This window comes from Amblyomma maculatum, chromosome 1 (assembly GCF_055883805.1).
Source record: "Amblyomma maculatum isolate TAMU_Amacu chromosome 1, ASM5588380v1, whole genome shotgun sequence".
Lineage (NCBI taxonomy): Eukaryota > Metazoa > Arthropoda > Arachnida > Ixodida > Ixodidae > Amblyomma > Amblyomma maculatum.
Genome location: NC_139344.1, coordinates 187,799,802 through 187,809,061, shown reverse-complemented (window position 1 = coordinate 187,809,061; position 9,260 = coordinate 187,799,802). Strand labels below are relative to the sequence as shown.

At 51.1% G+C, this 9,260-nt stretch overlaps 1 protein-coding gene across 1 annotated transcript; it reads right to left on the bottom strand.

The window, feature by feature from the left end:
- Positions 1-1,031: 1,031 nt before the first annotated feature.
- Positions 1,032-3,887, bottom strand: LOC146205158 (uncharacterized). The gene is made up of 2 exons (XM_084606413.1): positions 2,979-3,887; positions 1,032-1,048 (listed from the first exon to the last, which is right to left on the bottom strand). Exons 1-2 carry the CDS (start codon positions 3,877-3,879, stop codon positions 1,032-1,034), a joined length of 918 nt encoding a protein of 305 aa, XP_084462539.1. The 5' UTR covers positions 3,880-3,887.
- Positions 3,888-9,260: the final 5,373 nt, after the last annotated feature.

The window sequence follows — 9,260 nt, the reverse complement described above, 5'->3', positions numbered from 1 at the left end:
TAAATCGTTGTTTTAGCGTTGCTCTTTTGCTGAAAACGTGCATATGCTGAATAAAGAGGATGACATAGAAGGAGAACGATGTAGAGCGCCGACGTTCTGGGTTTTAGCCAGAATAATGACCAGTGCAGTTTGCGTCCTAAACTGTTCGCCAGGCGCATTGTGGCCGATGCTTAAAGGAGGAAGGCCATGTCAGGAACTTGAATCTTCATACCACTAATCAGTTTTGATGAGAGTGAGCACAATCCATGAAGACCGCAGTGTTTATGCGGCAATGCCATGGTTCGCTGTTGATTCGGGTCACATCGTTTGAACTCACTGCGATTGCGTTGTGGGGTGAGATATTTTGCTTAGAAAGATGTGTATCTCTCTTGTGCAGAATGCTGATACACAAAATTAACGTGTATTGCATGGGCACTAATGGGCCGACGAGTGTTACAGTGACTTGGGATGCACTGTTTTGTAACACGCGCAAAAGTTTGTCTAGGTTTTCTGACGTAGGGCAAGAGTTCCTGCTGACTTCGTCCCTGCAGCTTCTGATGTAGGCCAGGCTTTACTGATTTGTAAACGACTCATATTTTCTCAACTACGCTCGCGCTCATACGCGAGAGCTTCGCTTACTGACGGACCGCTTCCTGCGTAGGCTGCACTCTGCCGTGCTCCCGCTGTTCAGATATAGCGCACCTTGCTATTGTATTTTTGGATTTACGGTGGATGTTTATACAAGTATATAAAATTCATTTTCCACCGAATCTGTCGATGCAAGAACTCTTATAAAACCAATATGTGTTCATTTGGCAGCAAGCACCAAATACAGCAAGAACGCCCAGCTACTACTGAACGGGTCGGTTGTGCCCAACCGACCCCACGGCTTCGTCTTTCGCGCCTTGTATGTCGTCGTGGTCCTCGTTATATATACGTACCAGTGTCGCTGTTGCATGGCACATGCTTAGCTTAGATAGAAGGCATTCCAGTCAAATGACTATTTAGACTGCATGCAATAGTGAACAATGCTGCGTATCTTTACTCCTCATTCAAGGCTCAGCGAAACCTGTCAGCATGTAGAAGGGCTGCTGTTGAGTGTTTCTGTGAGGGCACTAGGATGCTTCTTCTTGCACGGGCGTACTCTGCAAGTCGATAGTTCTTGGTAAGGTATAGAACTCACTCCAGCAAAGCTCTACACTACCTTTTCTCAAGGCAGAGATGGCCCCTTTTCCGTAAATGGTGTGGCTGTAGCAGGAAACAAAACTCATAACAATAGATTATGGCACCGACATAAAAAAAAAAAAACGGGGGAGAACAAAAGCGGCTCCGCAAGGAAGCAGCGGAAGAGGACACCGAGCACACTGCTTCGTTAGCAGACGACGCGCGCTCAGGGACCAGTCATGAAATATCGAGACAGCCTTTTTTCACGTGTCCGACTTTTTTTTAAATGCGTGATAAGTTTTCCCGAGCCGCGGGCACACACATACGGCGAAAGCGAGACAAGCAACTCAAATCATCCACCGCTGTACAGCGCGAGAATGCACAGCTAGGCAGCGCTGGCGCGTCATGTTTTCCAACCAAAACCAAATCGCCCACAGAGGGCGCTAGTTGCGCCTTTGTCGCGCATGCGCAGGAGCTTTTCCGCAAATGGTCCATTGGCCTTTCGTCGCTTCCAATCTTATGAAAAAGAATGGCTCCTACGCCGTAAGCCGAAGCGTCGCACACTAGTCCTATCGGCTTTTTCTGGTCGTAGTATGTCAGCACATTGCTTTGTGTCAACCAGCTCTTACTTTCTTGAAACGCTTGCTCAGCTTCCTGTGACCACTGAAATCCCTTTTCTTTTTTTAGAGCATTATACAGAGGCTTAAGCTTAGCTGACATGTTCGGTACAAACTTCCCGTAGAAGTTAATCATGCCCAGGTAAGCTCGCAACTGTGCCGCATCTTTTGGACTTGGTGCCTCTTTTATCGCTTTCACCTTTTCATCTGATGGCCGAACGCCCTTGTCGTCCAGAATGTGGCCTAGGTAAGAGACAGATGTCTGAAAGAATTTACACTTTTCCTTTTGCAATCGCATGCCTCTTTCTAGAAAACGTGCCAACACCCTTTCCACTCGATGAAAACATTCGTCAAATGTTGAACCTGCGATAAGCACATCATCCAAGTAGCAGCTTACCCGCTCAAGCCCTTTTAACACATCATCCATGACAGACTGGAAAATAGCAGGTGCACTTGTGATGCCATAGGGCAAGCGCGTGTACTTGAAAAGCCCCAGGTGTGTATTGACAACCACCATTGATTGTGCCTCCGGATGCAGTTCCAACTGTTGGTACGCTGTCGACAAATCAAGCACTGTGAAATACTTGCATCCTGACAACTTTGCAAACAAATCTTCCATCACGGGAAGTGGATAATGGTCAGTTCGCAGGCACGATTCAATGTAACCTTGAAGTCCCCACACACTCTGACTTTGTTGTTCGCCTTAGGCACAACAACTAGGGGTCGCCCAGTCGCTTTTCTGTACAGGGACTAACACTCCCCTGTTCACAAGAGACTGCAATTCAAGTGACACGGTTTCCCTCAAAGAAAATGGCACCTGTCGCGCTTTGCAAAATACGGGGTTGCTCCCCTCCTTCAAAACCAGCCTGACTGGACTACCTTTGATCAGCCCCAGAGTGGGCTCGAACACCTTTGCGTACTTCTCAAGTAGCGCCGCAACTTTGTCTAAACACACGCCATGCACCCTTGACCAGTCTAGCTTAAGAGCCTCCAGCCAGTCACGCCCTAGCAACACAATGTCGCTATTGTTGTCGGCTTTAACGACAATGAGCGGAAGTTGCTTGCACTGACCATTATGTTCGACTGGAACCGTCAACTTCCCTGTGACTGTTAGCGGCGACCCATCGTATGTCCTCAGCTTTATGTGGCAAGGCTCTTTAGGTAGACTGGGCCACAATTTCCTGTATAGCGTTTCTGGCACAATGGAAACAGACGCACCCGTGTCTATTTGCATGTTAACATCCCTCTTGGCTACCTTGAGACAAATTTCATAATGCCCTGGGCGTTCTGCACAAGAATAGACATTGTACAACAACACTTGGTCACAATCCGCGTCCTCCACAGCTACCGAATTAGCCGCGTCTCTAGACTTGAACTTGCACATTTTCGCCAAGTGTCCGTAACGCTTGCATGCACGACAACGATACTTGCGAAATTTGTAGTTCGATGCTTCGTGCGCTGAGCCACACCGAAAACAGACCGGCGATTCAGACACTCGGTCCCTTGCTAGTCCTGCACCGGTTGAACGCTGCTGCTGGCGTTTCCCACCGCCTGGCTTATGACGTACGGCGTCGACTGTACCTTGCGTCCCGGTCGGTTGAAATTCCCGACTTTCCTTCCGCGCTAGCTCGATGCTTTTCGCAACGTCGCAGGCGTCCGAAAACGTCAACTTGCTTCTCTTCAGCAACTCTGCTTGCGTTGCGCTGTCGCAGAGGCCCACTACAAAGCGGTCTCGAAGAGCCTCATCGAGGAATTCCCCGAATTCGCATGAAGCTGCCAAACGCCTCAACTCCACTGCATATGCTGCTATGGACTCTCCCTGATGCTGGTACCGCCGATTAAACTTGAATCGTTCTGCGATGACCATGGGCTTTGGGGTGAAATGACTTCCCAGCACTTCTACGAGTTCCGCATAAGTCTTGTCCTCTGGCGTTTTAGGCTCTAGCAAAGTCTTCAGCGTCTTGTAAGCCCTCTTGCCTATTGCCGTAATAAACATCGAGAGCTTGAGGTCGTCGCTCACCTGGGAGGCCTTCAGGAAGTGCTCGAACCTTTCCACGTAGGACCCAAAATCCTCGTCTCCGTCCTCGACGAACTGGTCGAAACTTCCAAGCGTTGCCATCCCTGTGCCTCGCCCAACCGCTCTCCACGAACGCCGGTGCTTCCACGCACACCGCGAGGAGTTTCACGCAGTACAGCAGGATCACGAACGCCGCGATGCGTTTTACGTAGTCCAGCGGGATCACGAACGCCGCGATGCGTTTTACGTAGTCCAGCGGGATCCCATCCTCGTCGCCAATTATGTTGTAGCCGCGGCGAGCGAAGCAGAGGCAGAGCGACTAAGCAACATGTTTATTCGGCACTTCCCCGTAACATTTCTTGGTGGAGGTGAATCCATTCGATTCCATGTGACTAGCTGGATCTGCGCAGCGGCCGCCACGTCGGTACAACCACAATGACTGCAAATGACGCTGCCTCTACGGCCGCCGCACCTGCTGTCATCATGGCCCACCCCCGTGACCCCGGAACCTTCTGCGGGACCGACGACGTTGATGTAGACGACTGGCTAGCCCTATACGAATGCGTGAGCAAGCACAACAGGTGGGATCCCACACTCATGCTAGCGAATGTTATTTTTTACTTGACTGGGACTGCGCGGGTGTGGTTTGAAACCCATGAAGATGACCTAACATCTTGGGATATTTGCAAGCAGAAGCTCCACGACCTGTTCGGGAAGCCTATTGGTCGCCACCTCGCGGCCAAGAAAGCGCTCGCCTCTCGCGCTCAAACGTCAACGGAGTCTTATCTCACTTACATCCAAGACGTCCTATCTCTGTGCCGGAAAGTAGACCAAGGCACGTCTGAGGAGGATAAAGTCGGCCATATAATAAAAGGCATTGCCGACGATGCCTTCAACCTCCTGTTGCGCAGGAATTGTTCCACCGTGGACTCTGCGCTACAGGTGTGCCGATGTTTCGAGCAAGCAAAACAAAATCGCATATATCACCGTTTCGACCGGCTGCCGAACACGGCTGCTAGCTCTTCCTGTATCGCTCTTCCGATTCCTCGGCCGCCTACTAACGACAATACTTTGATACGCATCATCTGCCAAGACCTTGAGGCAATGACTCCCACAGCCTCTCTATCGCATACGCCCGACAACACTCTGGCTACTGTATCCCGCATTCAGGCTGTTGTTCGCTAAGAGGTTGCGAATATGAGCCTCCCTTCTGCCAGCGTCACCGACACCGTGGATTCTGCACCTGCCCTTCCAGTTATTACTACTGCGTCATCCAACGCCGGTTTCTGGTCCTGATATTGGTACTGTAATGCAAATGAATGGCGTACCCATGACAATTGTCCCATCTGTTTTACTTGTTCTTTCACTGCCGTAGCCGCTGATACACGCCATCTCGTCAGTTCACCTACGTCGACCACCGCGGGGACTATGCCCCTCGCTGTTCCTCATCTCGCCCCGACCAGACCCGTGTTGACCCCGATGCCACTGTCCGTGCTGCCAACCGTTCACCGTCCCCGCAAGCACGACGTTCGCGTTCTCCTCTTCCTCGCCGCAGTTCGTCATCGTCCTATTCTGGCCACTTACCGGAAAACTAGCCAATGAAGCTCCCAGAGGTGACGCTGCATTTATGACCCAGACCGATAAACCTCTGCTGAACCCTGCCCTACAAAATAACCGTATCGACGTCCTTGTGGATGGAGTTCCCGTTTCTGCTCTCATTGATACAAGTGCCCAACTGTCCGTTCTCAGCTCCTCATTTCACCGTCGCCTCAGGAAAGTCCTTACGCCAGCCGTCTCGTCCACAGTTTGTGTCGCAAATGGTAGCCCTGCTGCCGTGGTTGGCATGTGTACGGCACGAGTTACCATTGCTGGTCGTCATGCCCCAGTGTTGTTCACTGTCCTACACGAATGCCCCCACGGCGTTATCCTTGGCATTGACTTTGCAACAGCTCATTCTGCTCTCATAAACTGCTCTACCGGCCTACTTCGCTTGAACCTTCCGCTCTGCTATGAAGACCCCTCCTGCTCAACCCGCCTTCGATCAGCACAGTTCTGCCGCCTTCCTCCTGAAACTGCCGTTTACATCCCTATGTCGCCATTCCCACCCGTCCCAGACGGCGATTATTTCGCGTGCCCCATTACTGATGTCCTGCTGCAGCGGCACGTCACCCTTCCTCATCTAATTGTGCACATCTCCCAGAATCGCACCACTTTCCCTGTCCTTAACTTCAGCTTGTCAACTCAAGTTCTGCCCGAGGAAATTTTACTAGCTGCGTTGTCCCCGATGACCGATTGTGCAATTTCAGCTCCGACTACAGATCATCCAACTGCCGTCCCTGCAACCACTCCCTCGTCCTCCACATCGCGCCCTGATTCTCTTAACAGCATGACTGCAGCTGATATTCAACCTGAATTCGCTGCTGAGTTACGCAAGCTTTTGCTCACCTACAGTGACCTTTTTGACTTCGGTACTCGCCCTTTGGGTCAAACTGCAGTTGTCAGCCACCGCATTGACACCGGTGACGCCAGTCCTATTCACAGGCGGCCCTATCGTGTTTCGCTTACCGAGCGACTCGTCATTCAAACGGAGGTCAAGAAGATGTTAGCGAAAGACGTAATCGAGCCTTCCAGTAGTCCCTGGGCATCCCCTGTCATGTTGTCAAGAAGAAAGATAACAGTTGGAGATACTGCGTTGACTACCGCCATTTGATAAGATAACCAAACAAGATGTATATCCTCTTCCGCGCATCGACGATGCGCTTGATAGTTTGTACGGAGCCAGCTACTTTTCGTCCATCGACCTTCGTTCTGGCTACTGGCAGGTCTCTGTCGACAAGAGAGACCGTGAAAACATAGCGTTCATCACCCCTGACGGCCTCTACCAATTTTAAGTAATACCTTTTGGTCTTTGTAATGCCCCAGCAACCTTCGCACGCATGATGGACTCTTTGCTCAGAGGCTTCAAGTGTACCACTTGTTTGTGTTATCTTGACGACGTAATTCTTTTCTCCTCTACATTTGACAGCCATCTCCTTCGCCCTTCTACAATCCCTGCGCTTTTTCGCCGCTCCGGGTTTCAACTTAACTCCAAGAAGTGCAGCTTCGGTCACCGAGAAATCAAAGTCGTTGGTCACTTGGTTAATGCTTCCGGCGTTCAGCCTGACCGTGACAAGATTCGTGCCGTCAGAGATTTTCGCACTCCGCGTTCATCCAGCGATGTTCGAAGCTCATATGGCCTATGTTCCTATTTCCGACGATTCGTCCCGACCTTCGCAGCGCTTACTCGTCCGCTCACCCACCTCCTCCAGAAAGACGTTTCATTCTGTTGGGGGACTGAACAAGCTGCAGCTTTCTCGGAGCTTATTGCTACTCTCACTACTCCGCCGTTTTTGGCCCATTTAAATCCATCCGCCAATATTGAACTCCGCACCGACGCAAGTGGCCATGGCATATGAGCTATACTCGCTCAGCGACAACACGGCCATACAAGGGTGATTGCGTATGCCAGCCGCCTCCTATCAATGCCCGAACAAAATTATTCTATCACAGAGCGAGAATGCCTGGCGCTTGCTTGGGCTATTACAAAATTCCGCCCTTATTTGTTTGGCCGCCCTTTTATATTTATAACAGACCATCATGCCTTGCGTTGGCTTTCCTCTCTCAAAGATCATACTGGCCGTTTGGGGCGCCGGGCGCTACGATTGCAAGAATATACCTTTTCCGTCGTCTACAAGTCCGGTTGGCTTCACCAAGATGCAGACTGCTTGTCCCGTCATCCCGTCGACTCCCCTAGCCCTACCGACTCTGAAGATGACGCATGTGTCTTGTCTGTCTCAGCCTTTTATAACATTGCCGACGAGCAGCGCTTGGATCCTTCGCTGCATTTCATTATCCGCCGTCTTACCTCGATCCGACCACCCTAATCCATCTCTCGCCTTATTTGTGCTCCACGAGAACACCAGATGACACAGACCTTTTGTTAGTCGTTCCCCAACATCTGCGTTACACCATCCTTGAACAGTTTCATGATGCTCCCACGGCTGGCCACCTGGGCCCGCTTGCACAAAACAATCTTAAGACTGTCTTAGCTAAGTCCAGACTTAACTGGAGTCTAAAGAATAGGCCACTAGCATGGCCGCTTAAGACTGGAGTCAAGACTGGGCTTCAGTTCTGACTTGAATAAGTCGCTTGTATGATTACGACTCTAGTGCTGTCTTGGTTAAGACACAAGTACGCCAGGTGTCTAAGTAGAGAAATTAGGGAAATACAGGGATGCGCTGGCACTGTCCCTGCTGTAAGATGTACACATTCCGTCAATTTTGCGTTGTGTAAAATCCGTGCCATTGCTTTTTGCGGCTTAAGATTGTGTTACGAGGAAAAATGCCCCAAGTGGTTGCTGAGGCCGTTCTGGGAAGCCACTCTGGTGAACATGAACCCGAAGCGTTCGACGTTCGGAACACTAGCCGTCTTAAATAAGCTTGGTCTTTCTAAAGACACCATTTAAGTCTGGACTTAGCTCGGACTTTATCGTGCAAGCCGGCCCTGGATGTCTCTCGCACATACGACAGTCTGCGCCGACGTTTCTATACAGGCCGGGGCTCTATCGCTCCGTCTAGCAGTACACTGCCGCATGTGAACTGTGTCAGCGTCGGAAGAAGTCCACAATTTCGCCTTCAGGTCGTTTGCAACCGATCCCCATACCGACTGACCCGTTTTCCCGTGTAGGCGTTGACCTTCTTGGCCCCTTCCCAGTTTCTACCTCAAGGAACAAATGGATCGCCGTCGCCACCGATTACGCTACTCGGTATGTTATTACCCGAGCCATTCCGACCAGCTGCGTCACAGACGTCGCTGATTTCCTTCTAGAAAACGTGATTCTCCATCATGGGGCCCCTCGAGAACTACTGACAGTGGCCGCTGCTTCCTGCGCGAGTGGTTGAAGAAACTCCGTTCGTGCTCCGTCCGCCACAAATTCACCACCGCCTATCAGCCCCAGACCAACGGCCTCACGGAACGTCTAAACTGTACCCTCATAGACATGTTGGCCATGTATGTGTCTGACGACCACCGCGATTGGGACGTTCATTTACCCTTTGTGAGATTCGCCTACAATTCATTTGTCCATTCTACATCTGGATGCCCTCCATTTTATTTGTTATTTGGCCGACACCCGTTACTGCCCTTCGACACCTCACTACCCGCAGCAGATGCCACCAGTACTTACGCCAGTGATGCCGTCACCCGCGCTTATGATGCCCGCCGGATAGCTCGCGCCAGGCTCTCTGCATCCCAAGATTCCCAAAAGATCCGGTACGACAGTCGCCACCGTGATGTCCACTATACTCCTGGATCTCTCGTCTTGCTGTGGCTCCCGTGCCGACGAGTTGGCTTGTGCGCAAAACTTTTGCCCCGTTACACAGGCCTTGATGATGAAGTGAGACAGACTCGCAGAAGACGACGACGCTGAAGGTGGTGAGATCGGG